At 40.2% G+C, this 24,251-nt stretch overlaps 2 protein-coding genes across 3 annotated transcripts; one reads left to right on the top strand and one right to left on the bottom strand.

Moving 5' to 3' along the window:
• Positions 1-863: 863 nt before the first annotated feature.
• On the top strand, positions 864-15,586 carry NKAP (NFKB activating protein). 2 transcript variants are annotated; one of them, XM_012727252.1, is made up of 9 exons: positions 864-1,378; positions 5,131-5,211; positions 8,088-8,158; positions 8,330-8,470; positions 10,006-10,072; positions 11,259-11,368; positions 11,453-11,528; positions 12,747-12,896; positions 14,553-15,586. In XM_012727252.1, the coding sequence occupies exons 1-9, from the start codon at positions 996-998 to the stop codon at positions 14,725-14,727; spliced, it is 1,254 nt and encodes a 417-aa protein (XP_012582706.1). In that variant the 5' UTR covers positions 864-995; the 3' UTR covers positions 14,728-15,586. The 2 variants fall into 2 exon arrangements, with proteins under 2 accessions (XP_012582706.1, XP_004685814.1); XM_004685757.2 differs by having other exon boundaries at positions 8,327-8,470.
• A 1,969-nt stretch (positions 15,587-17,555) lies between these two features.
• On the bottom strand, positions 17,556-23,551 carry AKAP14 (A kinase (PRKA) anchor protein 14). The gene is made up of 5 exons (XM_004685936.2): positions 23,431-23,551; positions 23,247-23,338; positions 20,461-20,640; positions 18,198-18,250; positions 17,556-17,664 (listed from the first exon to the last, which is right to left on the bottom strand). Exons 1-5 carry the CDS (start codon positions 23,549-23,551, stop codon positions 17,580-17,582), a joined length of 531 nt encoding a protein of 176 aa, XP_004685993.1. The 3' UTR covers positions 17,556-17,579.
• Positions 23,552-24,251: the final 700 nt, after the last annotated feature.

The raw sequence follows: 24,251 nt of genomic DNA, 5'->3' as shown, positions 1-24,251 counted from the left end.
GATCCACATAGCGTGGCAGACCTCTCCTGGCCCGCCCACTGCTCCCCTCAGCAGTGTACTTTGTCCATCTGCCTGTTCTGCTCCCCACTCTATTCCTGGTGAATCCTCTCACCCTCCGCATCTCTGGCCTGTACTGTATGAATAAATAAATAAATCTTTAAAAAATTTAAATTAAACTCGATAGAATTAGTTTGAAGGTTTTCATATAAAAATATAACGTGAATAGAAATAATAACCATTAACTATGCACTGCTGACTTATATGAAAGAACTAGTTTAAAGAGTTGAACACTAAAGTGATTAAAAATTCCTATTGCTAGTGCCCGTTGACAGAGATGAATGGCTGAGGAAGAAATACACAGTTTTTCTCTTGGCTAAAAACATAAATGGAGTTTATGAGGTTCAACTCATTAACACAGAATGGGTGTCCTTTAACAAATACGGGATTTAGACATCATAGCTTACAGTTTCGATAAACCCTCCTTATTTTGCTTAATAGTGGAAAAGAGAAGCACACATATAATGGTCCGTATAATACATTAATATATAATTTGGTGTATGCATATGTATATATACATATTCGCACGTAAGCCCATATTATAAAGTGACAGGACTCTTGTTCCGACAGCCGTTCAGTGAAGTGTTCTACCGTCAGAGGTCCGTAGTCCTCTTAGTCTATTCAAGGCTGAACAAAGAACTCAACCTCTAATCCAGTTTAGATTTGAGCAGCCTCACTCGGAACTGAAAGGATGCGTGAACTCGGTTGCCCTATCGGCTTTATAACAGCACACACATCCCTTCTCATTGGCAAGAGGACCGCCTAGGCTTGGGGAAGAGATTTGCAGACGTACCCGGAAGTGTTTCCAAGGCTTTTTTTTTTTTTTCTGGTTCGGGTGGTGGCGCGGCCCTAGGTTCTGGGAGCCAAGGCAACGGAGATCTTGCCAGGCTCGGGAGAGCGCCCCCTTCTCCCGTGGCTTGGTGGACCCCGCGGCTGAGATGGCTCCGGTGTCTGGCTCGCGCAGCCCGGAGGGGGAGGCCTCGGGCTTTGGGGGAAAGCGACGTAGTTCGTCCAGGAGCCCTAAACCCAGCAAGTCCGCCCGCTCTCCGCGGGGCCGCCGCTCTCGCTCGCACTCTTGCTCTCGGTCCGGGGACCGGAATGGCCTCAGCCATCAGCTGAGTGGCCTCAGCCAAGGCTCCCGAAACCAGTCCTACAGATCTCGCTCGCGGTCGCGCTCTCGAGAGCGGTCCTCAATACAGCGGAGTGCCCCATTTGCTTCTGCCTCGTCTGCCTATTATGGCGGCTATTCGCGCCCCTATGGGAGCGACAAACCTTGGCCTAGCCTCCTGGACAAGGAGAGGGAAGAGAGCCTGCGGCAGAAGTGAGTGAAACTAATGCACTTTCCCTTGCACGAGTCCACTTGCCTTCGGGGTCTGATTTTATCATTCATCTCATTCTGACTATTCACATTTCACTCTCTCCACCTGCCTTGCACCCATGTTTGTCCCTTCAAGTCATCCATAACACCTTATTGCCCTTTTTCTTGCGCTAGGTTTTCAGTCATCCTCAGGCTCCTTTATACAGTGTCCTACTCTCCTGCTACCTTTCTGATTCCTGGCTTTGTAGTGGGCATGGCCAAGAGCCCGGAAATAGAATATTTACATGATTTTGTCGTTATCATTCGTGAGCATGTTTTCTCCCACTACTGTGAGTTAGCTCATGGAAAAAGAATCCCTGTTGATCACAAAATTCTCAGTGCCTAGCATGTAGGGGCGCAGTCATTGTTGGATAATTAGACAGGTTTGGCATAACAGGTTAAGTAAATGTAGCAGGAAGGGAAGGTTTGAGACTAAAGGTTTAAGTTGGATGGGAGATAACCTCTGAGATGATGATTGAATAAAAGTAGGAAACATGATCTGCTAAACTGTAAATTAGGCTAAGGTGAGACAGGTCTTATTAAATGGACTCAATCTTTTTGCTAATGTCAATTTTATTTATATAGTTCTTTATATGTGTGTCAATACCTTTTAATAATAGCACTGGTTAAACTAGGTGAGGGAACATTATTGATCTGATATTTTTCTCTTTAATTCTTTGTCGATTTTGGATGCTAGTTTCTTTTAAGGTATATGATGTGCAGATATGTTCTCACATTCACTAGAGTGTCTTTTCATTTTAATGATATTTTATTTCACTGTGCTTCTAGAAGCTTTTTAGCTTGGCAAAGTCTCATTTCTGCCTTGCTATTACAGTTGAAACCCCAAAGACATCCCTAAAACTTATGTCATGTAGTATTTTGTCTGTTTTCTTCTGTGTATTATATTTTATGGTGTTGGGTCTTAACATCCAAGACTTTTTAAAGAATATTTACTTATGCACACAAGAACTGGGGTACAGGCCACAGGTACAGTGAGTGAGCAGACCGGCCAGAGACAGGGGAACAGAATAGTCGGAGCCACTGAAATACACTGCTGAGGGGAAGAAGCAGCGGGTCATACAGGAGAGGTCTGCCTCACCATGTGGATTACCTCCCTGATGGGCATCGAACTTGTGCGCAGTGGCTGTGCACAATCTCATAATGCTGCGCTCTAACCCCGTGTGCCAGCACTGAGGGCCCAACATCCAAGTCTTTAACATATTTTGAGTTAATGTTTGTGGATGGTGTGAAATAGTGGTGTAATTTCATTCTTTTACATATGGATACAAATTAACTCAATCTTTACCATGAGGTCAGAATGAGATCAGGTTTATAATGAGTATTAGAGTGAAAAAATGGATAGTTTGAGAAAGAAAAATGGTTATAAATACTGGTATATCTGTTTTTTTTTTTAAAAGATTTATTTATTCATACAGAACTGGGGTACAGGCCAGAGATGTGGAGGGTGAGAGGATTCACCAGGAACAGAGTGGGGAGCAGAACAGGCAGATGGAGGAAGTACACTGCTGAGGGGAGCAGCGGGCGGGTCAGGAGAGGTCTGCCGCGCCATGTGGATCTCCTCCGGGGCAGGCGGGGATCGAACTCATGTTGAATTGGCTTGAGCTTCTTAGTGCTGTGCTTTAACCCGCTGCGCCACAAGGGAGGGCCAGGTATATCTGTTTTTTAATTGAAGTATGTTGGTTTGTTACACAGACTTCAAGTGTACAGATTTACATATCAACATTTGTTCATAGTAGAGTATGCATCACTAAAAGTCTTTTTTCCGTCCAATCGTGTAGGTCTTGATAGCTAGTGTTTATTAAGTATTAAACTATATGCTAGGCACAGTAATAAGTGCTTTTACATGCACTATGAATTTAAAAAAAGAACAAGAAATTTAAAACTATAGGCACGGAGGGGTTAGGTTAAGTTTCAAACAGGTGGGAGGTGACTTCAAGATTATTTTCCTTTCAGCAGCGGAAGGTCATAAAGCATAGTGATGGAGGGCTGACTCCAGAATCCAACTTCCTAAGAAGTGCTTTGCTACTTGTAGACTTGTGATCTTCTCTCTTTGCTTCCTTCTTTACCATGTGAAAGGGGATAAAATTAACAAAAAGGTTTTTAGTGTTGTAATGATTTAGTGTCCGTAACATAATAAATGATCCTTCAGTAATTGCTATTAGTATTTGGTGCATGGGCAGAGAATCTGTCAGAACAGTCCATATTGGGGCCTCCCTGGTGGCACAACACATTAAAGCGCAGCACTACAAAGCTAGCTGCAGTCATAGCAGCATAAGTTGGATCCCCATTCAGGGAGGTGACCCACATGGTGCAGACCTCTCCTGTCTCATCCGCTGCTCCCCTCAGCAGTGTACTTCGTAGATCTGCCTGTTCTGCTCCCCATTTTGTCTCTGGCGAATCCTCTCACTGCCCCTGCACCTCTAGCCTATACCCCAGTTCTGTATGTATAAATAAATAATTTTTTAAAAAAAGAAATTTGTACATTTAGAAGATAAATAACTTTATCTTAAGAGTACAGAGAAAGCCAAGTAACAACAGAAACGAGAAACTGACTGTATGGTCTCATGTACTATTATGCCTCCCCCAGGACATGTGTTCCAAGTCTGCTTATAAGTCATTCCCCTGCCATAGTGTCTGTTTCAAGTGGGAAACCCAATTTTTTTTTGAAGATTTACTTATTCATACAGAGCTGGGGTATAAGCCAGAGGTGCAGGGGCAGTGAGAGGCTTCACCAGAGACAGAGTGGGGAGCAGAACAGGCAGATCTACGAAGTCCACTGCTGAGGGGAGCAGCAGGTGGGCCAGGAGAGTTCTGCCATGCCATGTAGTCACCTCCAGGGCCTGAGATCAAAAATTCGCACTGAAGCAGCTGCAGCTAGTTTGCAGTGCTGCATCCTAACCTGTTGCACCACCAAGGAGGGCTGGGAAACCTGATTCTGATGCTGCATAACTATAATACATTTTCCCCTAAATAAAGAAATAAAGAAGTAAAAAAAAAATTATCCAAGCAATCAAACCAATTATACTTATTTTGTAAGTTTTTTTTTTTTTTTTTAACAAATGGAGTCACGGGCAGCTAAACTTTGAAGAACTGAGCCTTAGTTCTTTTTTTAATAGTAGCAGGAACTTAGAAGGAAAAAACCACAAAACAACTATCTTCCAAGAGTAGATAGAGAATGTAATTCTTTTCCAAAAAGAAGCAAAAGGCAAAACAAACTCTGTACCTTGTTGAATCGTTTTTGTTATTATTTTTTCTTTCATTCTCAGGGATCCCTTTATTTTCTACTTCTAGTCCTTCATTTTTATTTTCGATATTAAATCCTGGGTTTCTGAAAAACCAAATTCTTGATCAAATCAAGACTCGAGACCTTACTTTCAGAAATATGTTTACATAAATGTTATTTCAAATTTATACATAAATGTAAAACTGCTGCTGTCACCTATGGCAGAAGGTGACATGAGCATTAGGAGCTAGGTCATGACAGCAGAAGGGGGTGCACTCGCTGGCTCCCGCCATTTCTGGCCAGCTGCTCGGGCTGTCTGGAGTCTGCACCATTTGAGGGAAGGAGCAGAACATCAGTTCGCAAGTGTTGTATTTACATGTCGGCCAAGTTTTTGCTAAAGTTTAAAATGTCATGCATTTAAGAAAACAGAATTTATTCATGGAATTGTAATTGGCATGCCCTTCTCTTCTAGGAGATTAAGTGAGAGAGAGAGGATTGGAGAATTGGGAGCTCCTGAAGTATGGGGACTTTCTCCAAAGAACCCAGAACCAGAGTAAGTGACTAATGAATGTATTTTTTAAATTTGTTTCAATCCACATGTTGAATGTCAAAATTTTTTGTAAAGTAAAAAACTTTACAACTCACATTTTTTTCTTTGTCATTTATGCTCTTTCACTCTGTAAGTTTTAAAGACATGGTACATACCTAAGAATGAAGACATGTTGCTAGTGGGTATTAGCTCTGAAGTGCTAATTCTCTTTAAGTTGTAATTCATGGTGTGCTAATTTCCTATCATAGACAGGTTCTGGGATAAAAACAAATATATTTATATTATATGACTTTGCATGTCAGATGTTAGCATCACCAAGGGATTTTTTTTTTAATTAATGTGAAATAGAAATAGTATGGTTTTGTTTAGGTAATTTTCCTATATCCAATACTGTTTAAATGTCTAATGTTTTTCTATTTTCTTTTCTCTTTGGTGTTATTCATAAGTCTCTTCTTTCCTGTTTCTGAGTCTACTTTCTCGTGATTTATCCTTTAAATTTTTAAAACATGGGACATACATAATTAGTATACTATAAACCCGACATATTTAATATATTTCTGTAGTTTTGAATTATTACTTCTCAGTGAACCCAATACCAAATATTAGTGCTACAAAGGACATTTTTTAATTAATATGCCTGCATAGTTTTATTTTCCCTGTATCCAATAGTATCTGGAAAATTAAAGCTTCTGTTTCTTTATTTCTTTTCTCTTGATCACTTCCCCTCTCCCCTTTTTGTCTACTTTAGCTTAATTTGAGATAATATGTTTGAAAGTTATACTTGCCATTTCTGCCAGAGTAATAGAACATTACTACCAGAAATTTGTTCTTATGAGCATCTGCAGAGGGTGGGGAGAGGGTGGTGACACAGGGCACAGAAGCGACTTGCATGGTGACCTAGTGGGTGCCGTGGCAGCCACCTGGCTCTTCTCTGTGGTGGGCAAGCCCAGAGCAGGTAGGCATGCAGAGCTGCTATGAGCAACCCACCATTATTTATGCACATGAGCAGACCAAGCCCCAAGCTTGGGCCTTGCACCCCATGCTGTTTGGTATCCCAGCTGGAACAGTGGGTGTATGCAAGGTGGCAGGAGTTTCTCTCTGTTTTTGGCCACAGGGCTGAATGCTGTGGAGCTTCCCTGGGCCCCTCTGAGGCTCAGCTCCCCTACTGTGTGGCACATGACCTCTCTGCTGAACCTCAGTTAACCGCTCTCCCAAAAGAGTCATTGTGCAGAATGAGTACATGATGCCTAGAACAGTGCTTGGCATACAGGGAAGCCCAAAAATGTCCAAATCCTCTGTTTGAATGATGGCGTGTTGATCTGGCTCTGCCTAACAGCTGAGAGCTTGATGAAGAAATTTTCTTTGGAAAATGCTCAAAAAATCTGAGCTCAAATAATTGTAGTTGAAAACAATTTTATGGGCAATACCAAAATTATTCCAGATGTGATCTTCAGAGGAAAAGGTTTTCTGATATAAGAATTCCCTTCTTAAAACTATTACAGATTTTTAATAATACTCACTTTTCAGAATTCTCTACAACAGATAAAATCTTATAGGTAGTAGGTTCTCCTTGCTCTGGGAGACAGAACATCCCCTGATCTACCACATGTCTGTCAGCCCATCAAATAGAGTGAGGAGCCCTCCCTCAGCATTCTCATCTCCATCTTCTCTCATCTTTCATTATACTTCCCCCTCCCTACATTTGCCCTGTGGGTTCTTCTGAAAATGTAAAGCTTACATGCTACTTCCAGTTTGAATAACTGAAACAGTTCCTGAATACACTTCCACAGTAGGTATGTGTGGACATTTCCCCATACCAACAAGCAATTGCATGTTGGAGAATTTAATTCATTTCTGACTCTACCTACTGGAAACAGCATCAGATTTTACAGGTAAAGGGCTCAGTCTCCCAAGAACTCCCTCTACTTCAGAAGCTAGTTGAAAGCCCAACATATTATTTGTGCTTTTGACCAATTGACTACAGACTGAAGATTCCCATGATCCCAACCTTAGACTTCAGATACCAGTGACAAGCCCATATTGTTACCTGTGCCTCTTACCAACTGCCTGTTCCACAGTCCCCACCCAAGGTGGGATTAATTTATTAGAACAGCTCACAGAACTCAGAGAAACATTTTACTTACTGGATTTATTCATTAGAAAGATATAATTTAGGAACAGCCTGATGGAAGAAATGCACAGAGCAAGATATGTGGAAGTGGCACATAGTTTCTGTATTATGTGAGCACCTCTCTCCCAGCTCCCTGCACTCCCATTCATCACCAGCCTGGCACTATCAGAACCCTGTCCTCTTACATTTTTATGGAGGCTTCATTTCCTAGGCATGCATGATTAATTATGGCCCTGTCAGCCTCCAGCGCCTTTTCCCTCCCTGGAGGTATGTGTGTGCTCAGTAGAGGAGGTATGTGTGTGCTCAGTAGAGGAGGTATGTGTGTGCTCAGTAGAGGTGGGACTGAAAGTCCAACCCTCTACTCAAAGTTTGACTCCACTGGCAAGCAGCTCCCAACCTTATGCACTTTCAAAATGTTGTCTCATTAGCAAAGCTCTCATTACTTCAGAAATTCTATAGTTTTTAGTTCTGCCAAAAGTAGAGATGAAGACCAAATATCTGTTATGCTAAATCACAATGACACAGTAGCCCTTTGTAAATTCTAAAGCAGTAACCACACACTTGATTATCATATTATTAGGGGGTGGTAGACCCTTGGACAGTCTTCTTACGGAGCAGGCCACTGTTTGTTTTTAATGGTTCTTGGACAATCAATTTGTTACTAAAAATTTTAAGCCTATATTTTTATACTCAGTGGTTCACATTTCATCACTTTCTTGATTCTTACTACCACTTTCTTTAAATTCAGCTCTGATGAACATACACCAGTAGAGGATGAAGAACCAAAGAAAAGTACTACTTCAGCTTCTACTTCAGAAGGTAGTTTTAAAATACAGAGCCTTTTTTTTTTTAAAGAAGTTTAAAAGTTTATAGTTAAACATTGGACTTTACTTTTACTCATTGAATTTTTAATTTTCAAAATACAAATACAATAAATGTGATACTCAGAAATACTTTGTTAGAAGTCATTATTTGTATTTTATGTAGAAGAAAAGAAGAAGAAGAAGAAGAAGTCTAGTCGCTCAAAAGAAAGGTCCAAGAAGAGAAGAAAGAAAAAAGCATCTAAAAGAAAACACAAGAAGTATTCTGATGATAGTGACAGTGACTCTGATTCTGAAACAGACTCCAGTGGTAAGAAGGCCAACATTCTGCAAGCAGTGCTTCAGCCCATGGGTCCTTCTTAAACTTAGTTTAAAAGAAGGCTTTAAGACAGTGGCAGCCGAGCTTTCTGAAACCCTGTGGTGGGTCCTGCTAGGTGCTTTCTATTCCTGGTGCCTGTTGACCCCACACAGTGAGTATAGGAGGCATCTCAGGCATGGGGGCAGCTTCTGAGCACCACACTTAAGGCCACACAGTGTGAAGTCAGACCTCAGCCACATGGCTCCAGATGGGTTGTGTCTGTTCTGTATAAAGCAGGTGACACCAAACCAAGTCAGGGCTGCACTGCAAAATGCGTGGTGCCAAATCAGGCCGTCCAAGGCGGCATCAGCCCAGGGAAGGCTCTGTGGGTATCCTCAGTGGTCAGCCTCATGTGACTTCTAATCAGAATGTAAAGGACTGCCTTTAGACTGGAGGCTGATTTAAGGACCACACCCCCCATGGAGTGGTACATCTCTGAAGCCACCTTTTCGTGCCTTCTGCTGGCTGATGATTGACAGGGTGCCTCCTATGGGAACACAGCTCACAAAGGTGCCCCTTACTTTGACATCACCTGGTTTTCCTGGCTTGCCTGGTCTCCTCCTAGGAGACTCAACTTTCTTCGCACCCAAATCTGAGCATGTCAGTCCGCCCTCAAAATCCTTCAGTACCTCTCATAACTTCAGGGTCCAGTCCAGACCTTGGTCCATCCCTTTACTCTCATACATCCTGTCGGTCTCTGGCGGCATCTTCTCTGGCCTGAGAACCACTTTCTGTCCTAGTTTTCTATGTTTCTGTTGCTCAGAACAGAGTCTGTCTGCTTCAGTGCCAGGCAGCGCTTGCGTGTGGCTCGGCTTGCCCATTTTGACGATGGGCCTGCATTACTTTAGTGACAAAACTCATTTTGAAAATGAGTTTCCTGGTCAACGTTCACCCACACTCCCAAGTCAGCCTGGGATCGAGACCCCTGTGTGCGCCCAGAGCACCCTGCACTGCCTCTGCGCTCCAGAGCCTCCTTCTCTCCTTAGCCGTCTGCTCCATCAAGCTGAGCTCCTGGGAAGCACCAGCCCCCCCCACACACACACACACATGGAGGTTTTCCTCCTTCATCCTCAAAATATTCAAACACTCAAAACACTAAAGGGAGTAATATAATTAATACCATACGCTTACCACCTGAATGTTAAGGTAGTAGTTTGACATATGTGCTCCAAACGTGGGGTTTTGCTAAACAGTCAATGTAAGATATCACACTGCACCCTAACTTCCTGTATACAGCTCAGAATGAAGCATATTCCTACTTAATCACAATACTGTTATCTAGGGCAATACGATTGATAATGATACCCTGTATCACCAAATATTACCGTGAATCCAATGTCTGTCCCTAGTGCCTAACACATTTCCTGAACAGTTGCTGTAAATGTTTGAATGAATTAATTTCTTTGTAGCAACAAAAAGGACAGCAATCGGATATTTATCTATTCAAATTAGGTTTAATTTTTTTTATAATGTGCTTTATTTTATAGATGATGATAACACCAAAAGGAGAGCTAAGAAAGCCAAGAAAAAGGAAAAGAAGAAGAAACGCAGATCGTTAGTCTTTTTTCTCACATTTTTATTTTGGAAAAGTTCAAAAATTATATATATATATATATATATATATAATTAAGATACAATGATCCTCTGTTAGCTGGAACAGTTACCAACTCATAGGCAGTCTCCATTGCCCACCCTCCCATTATTTTGAACCAACCCCAGATATCACTCCATGCATATACCATCATGTTTTTCTAAGAAAATTCATTCTTTTATAAAATTATAACCACAGTTCTGTTATCATACCTAAAATATTTAAGTCATTCCTCAATTCTCAGCAATTTTTTTATAAACAGCTTATTCAAATCAGGATCCAAATAAATTCCATAAATTTCAGTTGGTTAATGAGTCTCTGACACCTTAAGTCAATAGGTTCCCCTTCCCTTGTTGTTCCTGCAGTTTGTTGAAGAAACTAGAGTTTCCCTGTACTATGTATTCTGCTGACTTTATTCTTATGGTGTACTTTTGACATATTTGTGCTTTTTTATTTCCTATAGCTTACAGTCTTGACCAAGTCTGGGTTTTAGTTTTCAGCAGGAATACTTAGGCTGTTCTGTGCAGTGTAGCAGGAGGCAGATAATATCTGGTTGTCTCTTGTCATATTAACATCCACTGATGGTTATTGCTCAGGTCCCTCATTTTACTAGGGAATGTGAAATAGCGGTAGGATCGTTTTGGCTGGCTTTCTTCAATTATTGATAGAATAATTCTATGAAAGGAACCTACCCTCATCAAGTATTTGGTTACCCTGAAGTACCATTTGTATTGAAAGGGCAGGACAACTGAAATTTTTGTTTGTTTGTTTTAGTTGTTTTGAAAATAATGAGCTGGGTGTTTTAGTATCATTATGAACCCAAGGTTTAAAATATATTTGATGTATTTAATCCATTACACTTAAAACTATTGATGTTCAACTTAAGAATTAGAACTCATTTTTTTAACTGCTTTATTTCTGCTCTCTTTCTACAACATGAGAACTATATTTCTTTTAGGAATCTTTTGGTATAATGAAACATGATTTGGTTAAATAAGTAACATTTTTTCATTAAAATTCTTCTCTAACAAAAGTTTAAATAAGCTGAGAGTTCAAATCATATTAAGTTTTTCATTGCCTTGAAAAAAATAATAATGTCCTTAAACCTAGGAATATAAAGTCAATTGTATTGAATTATAATCATTTCAGGAAGAAATATAAGAAAAAGAAATCTAAAAAGAGCAGAAAAGACTCCAGTGATTCAAGCTCTAAAGAGTCCCAAGAAGAGTTTCTAGAGAATCCCTGGAAGGATAGATCAAGTAAGTTCTGGTAGACTGACTCAGAACAAATAAAACAACTGATAAGTCAAAATGTGACTATGTTTCTGAACATCTTTCATGCAGAACCTGAAGAACCCTCAGATTTAATTGGCCCAGAGGCTCCAAAAACACTTGCCTCTCAAGATGATAAACCTTTGAAGTGAGTAACAGCATATTTAGAGTATCTAAATGACCTTCTCAAACTATAGTCTTTCTAAATGTACCTCCCTCCACTCCCTTATTTATTTGCACCCCAGTTTCCAGCTGAGCTGAACTAATAACCCTACCCCGTGTTTATTGTGCACTTCCCTGCTATTGTGCCTCATTCAGCTTACCTCTCCCAGCATGCCTTGCCTTCTTTTCCCAGCTGTTATCTTTACTACCCCCAGTTTCTTGCTGTTAAAATCCTTATCATCCTTCAAAGCCCCTATCAAAGAAAGTGGGTATGTGCAGGTTCCCAGTATTTTCTATCCATAAGAAGATGACTTCTGCCCCTCTTCAATCCTTTAGTCATCACAGCATTTCTATTTTGTGCAGCACATTATATATACTATATACATTGTATTGCAGTTATATCCTTATTAATATGTAAACTCCACAAGAACAGAAACTATTTTTGGTATAAAAGCTTTGAGTTTAATAGGTATTTAAGATGCATTCAACGAATTGAATGAAAGATTAGTAATTTTTAAAGTCTCCCTGAATGAAACTTAATAGATAATTATTGTGCTCTCCCTGGTGGTACAGTGGGTTAAGGCACTGCACTGTCAGGTTGTCCGTGGCCACTGCAGCATGTCCAGTGCCTAGCCGGGGAAGTGACCACATGGTGCAGCAGACCTCTCCAGGCCCACCCATTGCTCCACTAGGCAGTGTATTTCAGTGGCTCTGAGTTCCTCTGCCTGCTCTGTCTCCGGTGAAGCCTTTCACCCCCTGCACTACTGCTCTGTGCCCCAGTTCTTGTGTGCATAAATAAACATATCTTAAGAAAAATAGATAATTCCTACTACACGGCATTTTTAATGGTTATAAGTCTAAAAGTATGCTAATTAAGGTATATTATTTCTTTTTTTAAGGGGAAAAGAAAAGGGTATTGACTGGAGGCAGAAGTGTGAGTCAGTACCTATAGGAATAAATTGTTCATACTTGTAAACCATTAATCTGTATTCACTAATGTCATTTCTTTTGTTCCTCCATAGTTTTTCTGTATTACTAGATTAGTTATAAAGGTCACAATACAGTGTGCACTAATTAATTCACAGTGAACTTCCCAGCAACTGTTTTTTCAGCTGTTTGCTGAGAAAAAAGTTTTATTTTGTGCTGTCTTCGGATTATGAGATTTTTATAAAGAACCTTTTCTGAATTCTGCTTTTCTTCATAGCTATGGCCATGCTCTGCTACCCGGTGAAGGTGCAGCTATGGCTGAATATGTAAAAGCTGGTAAACGTATCCCACGAAGAGGTGAAATTGGATTGACAAGTGAAGAAATTGCATCATTTGAATGCTCAGGTTATGTAATGAGTGGTAGCAGGTATGTACTTGTCACTGAGGTCAGTTTCCATGATTAGATCATTTCCTTCTCACTACCAGAATTATATTTTGATGATTGATTTTCATTAAGTGATCATTCTTGGTTTTATTGGTAAAAATGGGGCTATATAAAATTCGAAGTATGTATTCCATTTAGCCTCAAAGTCAGCTATGACTCCAACCTCAAAGAATTGATCTTTCCAATTGTCCTTTCCTAGTTTATATTTTGGTACAAATAGTTCATCTTCTGGAGAGATAGTTTAGTTCAGCTATTACTACTGCTCCAGGAGGAGTGTGACATTTGGGTAGATTTTCAAAAGACAGTATTTCCTGGTTCTGAGTCTGCCTGCAGTTCTTTGAGACTCTGAGATGAAGACAGAAAAGGAATGTGATAGACATCAAAGTCAGGATGGGGAAATGAATGTAAAATTAGAGAAAAGAAAGCAATAAACTAGAAGGAATAGGAATGAGGAGAGTGAGTTAATAGATTCCAGTAACAAGTTCAAACTGAGTTCTGGACTTCTTAAATCTTTAAAAGTAGGTAAATATCTTTAAATGAAATTGAAGGCAAATATTTGAAGAAGCACCTCCAAAATCTTGGAATTCTAACTTTTGAAAATATTATATCAGAGAACTAGCACAGGAAAAATAAATTAGAGATATAAGGATTAGAAGAGAGATCGATCAGTTTTTGTAAATATGATTACATAGAAAATAAAGAATCTTCAGAAGATTCATAAGTGATAGGGTTTAACAAATGCTTGGATATAAGGTTAAACAAACTCCAATTGCATTTCTACTATTAGCAGCAAACAACCTATAATTAGTAATTAAATAAAAGAAAATATTGGGCCTCCCTGTTGGTGCAACAGGTAAGGACGTAGCACTGCAAGCTAGACACAGCCACCTCAGGGTGAATTCAATCCCCCACCCCAGAGCTGATCCACACGGTGTGGCAGACCTCTCCTGATCTGCCTGTTGCTCCCCTCAGCAGTGTACTTCATCAGTCTGCCTCTTCTGCTCTCCACTCTACTTCTGGCTAATACTCTCAGCGCCTGTAGGCCTCTGGCTTGCACCCCAGTTCTATATGCATAAAAGTAAATAAATCTTTAAAAGAAAATAACACTCACGTGATTTAAAAAAAAAAGATTTATGATCATAGCAGAGTTGATAAAGGACTTAAGACTAAATCTTTGCCCAAAAAATGCCTAAGGCTTCTACAGGGAAAACTATAAAATATTATTAAGAGACAGCAAAGAAGAGCTAAATAAGCAGATACCATCTTCATGAATGGGAAGGCATTATTGAAAAGTTATCAGTTATTACCAAAATGATCTATAGATTCAGTGCAGTTCCAGTCAAAATCATAGCAGAGTTTTTCATGATACTTAGTAAGATGGTATTAAAATTAGTATGCCAGACTAGAGGGGTAAGAATAGCCAGATGACATTCACTATATTGACAGAAAGCAGAGATCATTATCGGACTACTAGAAATGAACCAAAGGAAATGAAAATCTTGAAAATCTAACCTTTTACAAAGCAGTTTCTACTTGAAAACTTTTTAAATAGACCACTTTGTGTTAAGAAAGGATTAGTGAGTAAGTGCTATGACGATAACTGCTGAGAAATTAAGCCAAAACCAAAATTATCCCCAGGCATCGCCGAATGGAAGCTGTGCGGCTGCGCAAAGAGAACCAGATCTACAGCGCGGATGAAAAGAGAGCCCTGGCATCCTTTAACCAAGAAGAGAGGCGGAAGAGAGAAAACAAGATTCTGGCCAGTTTTCGAGAGATGGTATACAGAAAAACTAAAGGGAAAGATGACAAATAAGGGTTTTCTGGTTGCTCAGCAGACATTTTTAGTAACAAAAGAAAGTCTGGGTTCCATATACACATTCAAAAAGATGGCCATGATCTGGAAGAGCTTTACAGTGCTACTGTGCCTTCTATTTAATTCTTTCGGTCCTTCAATAAAAAGCTGCTTATTGATATAACTTTAGCAAGTTCTTTGGGTTAATTTTTGATTGACCATAATAACTTTCTGGTTTAAAAGTCCAAGTTATATAGGAAATCCTACCGTTCTGGAAGATGCAGCATTGAGAAAAAGTATCAGTGAGATGAAAAATTTAACCCTCACACCATGGGGCAGTGCTACTGTTAATTCTACCTGATGCCTACCCCACCCCAACCCAACTGAACTTGTGGGAAATTATCATTTCTCTGTTTTAAAAGTGTTATAAATGGACTTGATAGAAACATACATGTGTTAACAAAGTGAAGGCATTGATTTAAAAAAAAATTAGCCATTAGGAATTTGAAAATTGACTTGTATAATACACTGTATAGTCTACCCTGGAAATAATTTATTTTGGTTTTAGGCTCCCTACCTCTACCCCCAAACCAATAAGCCAACCACAACCCAGAGACTTGTTGAATTGAAAACGTAAACATTAGTACTTTTAATTTCCTAATAGGTTACTTAAAATGGTTCTTTCAGAGATAAAATATTGGAAAGACTTCTGCTGTGCCAGTGTAAGATTCTTTCCATCTAAAGAAGGCCCATCTGGATCTTTATTGGAATACTGGAATGAGGGGGAGTAAACGATGGTCAGGAGTTTAAAAGGGAGAAATATAATGAATCATTGTTTTAGTTGTTTCATATAAGGATGAAGCAAAAATAATATTAAACATTTTTTAAGTCTGCCATTATGTAATAATATTTCATTGTTAACATTGGTAAACCCTTCAGTTGTTTTTTTTTTATCTGCCTTTCAGTTTTACTTTTCATTTTGTACAGAACCCCCTTACTTTATTACCTTTTTATGGTTAATAGACTTTTCAGTTTGGGAGAAATGGAAAATTCTGGAATTACGAAATAATGATCTTTTACTTTCCCTTATTGTATTCAGTTTTGACTGAGTCACAAAAGTGAAAAGGGAGGGGATAATGAAAACTTTGACTATTTGTGTTAAGATTATTTTGAATTGCATTATTATTATGTGCCTCAGATTAATTTCCTGGGTGATAGGGAAATTGATTCTGCTATTATAAAATGCCCTCCTTATAGTAATTTAAAGTAGTTTTTCTCAAAATTTCAAATAAGGCCATCATATTTCTAAGTATAGATCAGAATTTTACTACTTAGCATATGTTCCAGGAAATTATCTACTTTTAGCCCACAAGTAATAAACTAGACAGCCAGTTGGAATGTCACAACACTCATGACCCCCTAAATTTAAAGTGGATTTCCATTTATCATTGCTATTGCCTAACCTAATAAATCTATTCTTTCCAAAAGTTAAAAGAAAACTAGGCCCCAAATTTGTGAGTCTTAATCCACTCACTTCCCTGTGTAATAAAATTTAAATGAATAACCTTCATTTGAAAATGTTCTCTGAAAACGTTCTTTTTTGTTACCAGCTCCTTGAGAGTGAAGGAGTTTGTTCTCTGATTTTCTGTCAGCAAGGTAGTTTAAATGTGACAATTTGGTGATATATGAATATTGTGGATTTTCATTTAATTCTCCTGTCTCCTTCACAGATTAGATATTCAACAAATGCTTGTTGAGTAAATAAAATATATTAATTTATTTCAGAACTTTACCATTTCTTTCATCAAGATTTATTTGGAAAAGATCTACTAAAGAGCAGCTTCAGTAGCAGATTCTTTGGGAAAGAGGAGGGAAGAATTAAAGGGCTAGAAGTATTTTATTTTCAGTTTATGAGAGTTATTCCTTCAAACTGTGTTCATCCACCTGAGCCATAAGTCAAATGGGAGGGCTATTGTATTTGAAATATATTTTTTATTCTCTAAGAAGAATTATCTTGCCTGTTGCTCTGATAAGATGTTCTATCCTTTCTCCTTTATTGTACAAATTTACAGTTTAAAAAAAAGAAAAATTACCCACAGTCTTACCACATCAACTGTCTTTAGTGTTGTGTTCCCTGCCAGTGCTTGCTTCCATGACTGTGTAACCTGACGTACCTGTAAGTAATTATTCGTAAGGTGACTTTGTCTTTGGTATTTTAAAACTTTGCAACTGGGCAAGATAGCCTCACAGGGATGGTAAGAACAAGTGATGATCTGGTGTGAGGCTGGGAAGAAGGCAAGAAATAAGGGTGGTGATTGATCCTGTCTGTGTTTTATTGTCCCCAGCTTTCAGATCACCCTAGCATTGTGGCAGGCTTCAGAGTTTCAGAATGAGAATTGTTTAACAGTGAGGCTTAACTCACAGGAAGTGAAGTGAGCCCTGTGAGTAAGAAAGCCCCTCAGTCTGGTTATATTAGAAACTGTGGAACTGTTGCCATTTTGCAGTTTTCCAGTTGTGCCCATAAAGAGATGTGCTGGCTAAAGACTTAGGCTCAGATGGGCAACAAGAAGCCAAGTACCCATCCATTTTAGTCTTACAGATGGGTTTTAGCAGCTCTCTTAACTCAGCTCTGTACCTGTAAGTCTCTGGGTGACGCAGATAGTGAAGGGGAAATAGAAAACAACTTGGTGATCACACTAATGTGATGGAAGTTGCCAACTGGAAAATAAAAATGTAAAACAAAATACAGCTGAATTATGTGCCACAAGTTTATTATTCAATAAATATTCTGTGGTTTGGTGTGCAGTATCATATTTTTAATGCATTCTAATTAGAAAGCTTAAAACATTGTTTAAGAATCAGATACAATTCAATTAGAAAGGAAGTGACTCCAGTAAAATATGTTTGCACTCGACAATTTCCCTCAGCCAGTTTTCTCGAAATCGAATCATTCCTGGCCTACAGAGGAAAAAACAAACACACCAAAAGCTTTTAAAATGAACTAAAACTTTAGATAGAAGACGGATTCCCTGCTTACTCTGCTACATTCCTACTGAGCAAAAACCTTTTGGGGTAGGAGACAATGGTTCTTCTCTCTTAGTTATACTTTACTATTCCTTAGACCCAGTCAATAAAAAGATAATGGCTTTATATGTAAATATTCTTTAAGAGAGCTGCCAAGCAAATAAAGGAAATTATACGTGATTTAATTCCATGTGATTTTTAAGTTTTTCATAGAAACACTAGACATGCCCCACTTTGCTCCCACCCAGTTCTGACAGCAGCTTTTGCTCAAGTTTCTAATCACTGTAAAATGAGACACTGAAAAAATTTTTTCTAGGAAAAGAATAGAGTCCTACTTTCTCCCATTCTAAGGTGGTCCAAAGAAGAAAACTGATCATTACTTGAATGGTCTGTGACTGGGCCTGCTGGATTCTTAGTGTGTAATTATCTTTTTATCACCCTTTTAAAATAAATCAAATATTCATTACCTTTGAACTAATGATTGACCCTCAAAAATATAAGAGACATCAATGGGTGAATCCTAAAAGAGAAAAAGACACCAGTCAGCCTGGACCAATCATGCCGATTCATAATTCCTTTCATTCCTTTAGTTGTTCATATACATACTCAAGCTTCTAGAATTCATCTTATGATTTGAAAATCCATAGGTGTTAGTTCTTTGTCACTTTCAAACCTCTGTTCCCCAAAAAGATCTTTTTGGCAACAGTAATTTTAAGAATATCCACAAAATTGAAAAAAGAAGTTCCTTGTTAATAAGAGTAAACCATATACCATCTTTCTCTCTTCCAGTTTACTGAACAGTATCTACTTACCTCTCAGGAATAGCATAAAACAAATGGCAAGGAATGAAATAATATGGAGGAACAAGGTTTGGAAACATTTTTAAAGTAGCATAAAAATATAGGTTGTAATATTGTCTCAGTGACCCCCTACCCATCCTCCTTCCCAAATATATTTGAGATTCAGAACAAGAACCTCCTGAGCCCTTTCTCTCTGTGTTCTGTAGTCGTGGTCTTGCTTACTGCCACCAGCCTGACTTTCCGACCTCTGACCTAGCAAGTTAGCAAACAAGACAGCTGACGGCAGGACATCTGAACACAATAATCACATTTTACCTCTTTGGATTGCTCCAGGTTCCAAACTCTGAATATATGAGTTTAGGATAAAGTGAAGATAGGACATAGCAGGCTCACTGCGATCAGATATAAATCCATAGCATCAGACCAGGCCTCCAATGAACAGGGGCCAGATGGGTAGGCAAAGGAGTCACACTTTCCAGTTTGCTGTGACCTAGGCAATGTACTTGGTACTAACCCTACTCCTCTGAGGCTCTCACCCTGGATTCATGGATGATCTTTTGGCTCCTTTCATACCAGCTATAAACATAGTTCATAGTCATCTTCCTGGTGGCTGCAAGGAGTCATTCCTTCAAGTATGTATTGCTTACTATTTTTCAGGCCTTGTTTTAAGCAAGAACAAAATCCCTGCCTTTGTGGAGACTATATTCTGGTAGGAAAGGGATAATAAATTATGTCAGCTATCAGAAGATGGTGAAGTTTTACAGAAAGAATGGAAAAGCTTGGGGTGGGGGAGCAGTTCATGCACATACCTAGAGGAGAGAGTTCCAGTCAGAGAGAACAGCTAGCAAAAAAGTGGGAGCATATCTGCATTATCTGAGAAGCAGCAAGACCAGAGCAACTGGAGCAGAGCCATGAAAGAGAAGGCATGCTGGGAAAGCAGAAGTAACAAAGCAGGCCTCACAAGACCTTGTCAACCCTCACTGCCTATACAGTGTGTGGACCCGCAGCATCACCACCACCAAGGCACTTGTGAGTTACGCAGAATCATAAGCCCCACCCCAGACATCTGAAGCGGAATCTTCCTTTTAACGGGATACCCAAGTCATCTGCATACCCTCTAAAGTTTGAGAAGGATATTGGAACATTTTAAATAGGAACGACAAAATAACCCCTATGTTATTTTAAATGGTCACTGACTGGCTGCTCTCCTGACGAGACATAAGGAGAGCAATGGTAGAAGAAGAGAGACCTGTTTTAAGTCTACTGAAATAATCTTGGTGAGAGATTATGGTGTCTTGGACCAGAGTGGTAGCAATGGAGTGCTAAGAAATTGGAATCGGGGGCCATTTTAGAATGTAGGGCCAACCGGATTTCTTAATGAATTGAATGAAGAATGTAAGAGTCAAAGATGGTGGCCAAGGGTTTTGGCCATCAACTGAGATAGGAAGTCTGTAGATATGTGTATGTGTGTTTGGAAAGGAACATTGGAAGATACAGTTTTGGATACAGTAGGTGAGCTAGTGAGTAAACATTCAACTGGCAGAGGTCTGAACTGGGCATAGCAATTTGGGAATGGTAAGCTATAGGTGGCATTTAAAGCCAGGACACTGGGTGAGGTTACCAAGTAAGATGAGTAGAGAGCAGAGGTCCATGCCCTTAATTTTGGGGCACTCCACCATTAAGAGTTTGACAAGAGGAGAAACCAGTTGAGAGTGAAAAGGAATAGTGAGACAGGAGGAAACTCAGGAGAGTAGGTTCTAGAAGTCAAATGCAGCAATTGAGGAATTCTGGAATCTGTTATGGCAAATTATCCAGATCACTGAGTGAGATGGTTACAAGTTTCACAAAGGGATCATTGATGTCTATGGCAAGAGAAGTCTTCATTCTCACTGAAATCTCACAGAGAACAGGTCAGGGAAAGGAAGTTTACCGGAGGTTTGTTTTTGGTGATCTTGATGGTAAAGAAAGCAGAGGCACTGACTCGTGGCACAGGTCTCCGAGCAGTTGCAGGGCTCCATTCAACACAGTAGATGTAGTGGAAGCTGTGAATCCAGTCTTCTCTCTGTATAAACTCCGTGTGGTGTGCCCACCGGTCCCGATACTCCCAAGTCTGTCTCACACAAAAGAAAAAGCACACAGAGAAGAGCAGGCTTGTGTTCAAATCCTCTAAATTAAAGGCAATGCACAATAGTGGGGCTTATAGCCCTGCCTCTCAAGTTCTTTCTACCACTCTTGATTGGGATTCAAACTAGAGCCAACACCCAGTTATCTTCACCAGCAGAGAAAAGAAAAGGTAGAGCTAAAATGAAACAAGTGAATGATACAAACATCACTTGAGATGTGTGGAACTTTGAATGCAGAGGTGCATGTTCAGTTGTATGTGTGCATATACACTACACACATACATGCTGACCTTCCAGAACTTTCCTTGGGTGGCAAATTTGGTTAACTGGAAAACAATAGAAAATTATTAGAACATGTGTTCTGCTCACTGTAGCCGGGAGCCCAAAGGTATAACAGGACAGTAATAAGGCTGGATTCACAAGCTATTAGTGAATAGCTGACTCTTCATTGCAGGATTAAGTGGTCTATAAAGTCAGAACAACTAGGGAATAGGATCATCCAGATTCTTCAGACTCCCCTCCCCTCATCTACACCCTTGGAGAAGCTTCTCCCCTGAAAACACAAATTTTACCAGTGTCCAAGGCCCACAGAAATCATAACCCAGCCTTAATTCTTAACCATGAGACCTCAAATGCTCCAGGTACTCAACAAGTTCAGTTCAACTAAACTCCCTGGTGTTGGCTATTGTGGCACAGGAAATTTCTAGGTCATAAAAAGCCTGAATAAAAATGGAGGTCCACAGAGGAAAAGAAGTGAGGCACTCAAACAGGCCTAGTGATCTGAGGAAGAAATGTGGCCAAATAAAAATAAAAGATCTCAGGCCCTCACTTATAAAATGAGTAGACTGATCTTTTGGCCTATGTAACTGGCAGTTTCAGTCAGCAGGAAGGGCACCGATTCTAGTGTCTTTGCAATCGGGGGCTGTCTTCCTCCATAGAACAATATTTGCTATGAATGAAGGTATCTGACAGCCCAGCCTTTTAGAGCCTGCTTCCCGTCCACCCTGCCCAGGTTTTCTATAGACTTCCATTTGCTTTTCCAGCCCCAAGTTTAGCAGACATAATCACAGACTTTGTGATGGGGGCCATTGAAATAGTCCCTTGAGATCACCTACCAGTGCCCCTGATTTTGCAGGGGTTGGGGGTGCTTTCAGGAACTGGTGGTAGGTCAGAACAGTCTAACACAAGCACTGGGACTGGGCCTCAGCCCACCTGAGCAGCAGCTCGGTGCTCTCTCCACCCGCCAGAGCCTCTATTTTACTATTTTCTTCCTTTCAACCTGGCATCTTAGTGGGGTTTTTTTCTCCTCCTGTGAACTAAAGCAGCCTTAGATGTGACATTAAATGCAACTCCCTCCCATTTTTATCACTGCAGGCAGCCAGCTTTCATGCAGCTTTAGCAGTGCGTATTATCTTTGTGTTTTGTGGTTTTTACGTAAATGCTTCTTATACTCACTTCCAGGAAACTGTATGTCATCGTGCTGCTCTACAGCAATGGCTCAGCCAATTACATATGATTGGACACAAAATCAATAGTTATCTGGAAGCATATGCACAAAACCGTTGTCAAATGGTAAGTGATCTTTGAGGGAATAGATCTGGGTGTTCGGATGATGTCACTAATACATGGAATATAAAGCAACTTAAATGAATAGTGAGATAAAGACAAGCTGGAAAACTAACCCTTGATAGCTGACTTCAGAGTATTTTCCTGTTTATTCTGTGCCCCAATTCACTCTCGTTGACACACCCTGGGTACAGCATGTCTGGAGACATGCTTCAGAGCATAGCAGCCCAAGAGCAAGTAGGGCTTCATGTCACCCCTCTCACCATGTGCTAGAGTCCCCTGTAATGAGTATGGTGAGAAAAAGAGGCTCTGGAGCCAAAAACCCTAACCTTTCTCATTGTCACATCCTACTTTCCTAGGACCTCAGGATGTGCCTTGTGGGGCTATAAGTTTTGATGAACTGGCCAGAGGCACAGAGAGAGCAGAACACTTCACCCAGAGCTTGGGGAGTTTCCCTCCACCCATTTCAAATGGCCTCTTTTCTGGGGAAGTACAATGAGAAGAGATTTCAAGTCATTCTTTACCCACCTTACCAATTATTCAAAGCAACCCAAGGCCTTCTCACCAAAGCTTTTAGGGTTAGGATCAAACACAGGAGGAAAAGGAAAAAAGAAAAATCGACAGGCATGGACATCTTAGTGTGGGGGCAGTTAAAGCAAAAAGACTTGTGATCCCTCCCCAGCCTCTGTTACAATGATCATTCAAAATCAGGAATGGAGAACTTACTTTGGAGAAACATCTTAGGTCACAAGACCTCCGTGAGAACACCAACATGGGGAAATTGTTTAACTGGGAATATCAGCTTTTCCTAGGGAAATATAGGCTAGGATGATACAAACACAGGACTATGGTTGTGCTTTCTACCTTCAAAGACTGTCCCATCTTGAGTTTGGAACCCAGATGAGAAAACTCTTTTACTTGTTCTGGTTGCCTGTGATATTATCTCCTACGGTTTCTGATTTCTAATTCTGTTTTCAAATTAGTTTTTTTACCCTCTATGCCCAGCTGGACTGGCCAACTAGCTTACCAAAATGAACCTCTCGATTTCATTACGGCCTCTTTCTGCTGTGAATTCACCATGTGTGATCCACTTGATATTTTTGATTGGATTTTTGGCTTCTGCAAACAAGGTATACAACGATTAGTTGCCAGGAAGTGTGTGTAGCCTTACATAATGAGACAATCCTTTAGGTACCCAACAGGATTACTACCTTCCAGCATTGTAACAGCTGAATCGATGACACTTTCAACTATATATAGAGCTACTTCAGTCACATTGCTGGTATCTATGCCCTTTCTTATCATCTGACTTGTAGCAAGTTCATTCCTCATTGTTTCCGTAATTCTGACTCTCTTAGTTGCATTCATTTTCTTTTGCCTAGAAAACAAAAAACACTCAGGAAGTTACCATGTAGATTCTCTCTCTTCCCTGCTACTGCTTAAGTCTCTTCATTAATGAGAAATCACTTCCTTCTAGCAGTTATAAATCTCTTGTATTGATTAGGGCTGCTGCATGAAAATAGAGCTCTCTCCAGAGGAGTTATTTTCCACACTAGCAACTCCCCATTGAAGGGGTTTAATGTGCTGTATTTCATTGACACCTCCCCCCTCCTCTGTTCACTGATGCCTTCCATTTGCCTTTCCAAATCTACTCTTCCCTACTCTGCCTCAGAAGACTGACCTGACTGGATAGAATCAATGAGCTTTCCATGTCTTCTGTCTTCCAGGAGGTTCCACACATGGGGGAGACCGTATTGAGGGGAGAAAAGTGAGGCTTGGGAATACATACCCTGGGGAGGCTTCCCCCCCACCAGGTCACCTGCCTGGAGAAGTCTCCATCCCCCCACCCCCTCCACCACCACCCCCCTGCTCAGGGCAGCCAGCTCACAGCTTCTCTGTGTGGTAAGGGCAAGCTACCTCTCTCTTCAGCCTTCTGGCCCAATGTTCCAAACCCCTTAGTTACTAGCCATGGGAAGCTGTTCTTGGCCTTGTTTTCATTGCTGCCTGCCCCCACTTTTGTAAAGATTCCCTT

The sequence above is a fragment of the Condylura cristata genome, unplaced genomic scaffold (assembly GCF_000260355.1).
Source record: "Condylura cristata isolate star-nosed mole 26May11 unplaced genomic scaffold, ConCri1.0 scaffold00019, whole genome shotgun sequence".
Classification (NCBI taxonomy): Eukaryota; Metazoa; Chordata; class Mammalia; order Eulipotyphla; family Talpidae; genus Condylura; species Condylura cristata.
Note: the sequence above shows the minus strand (reverse complement) of the source record. Positions and strands in the feature narration are given on the sequence as shown.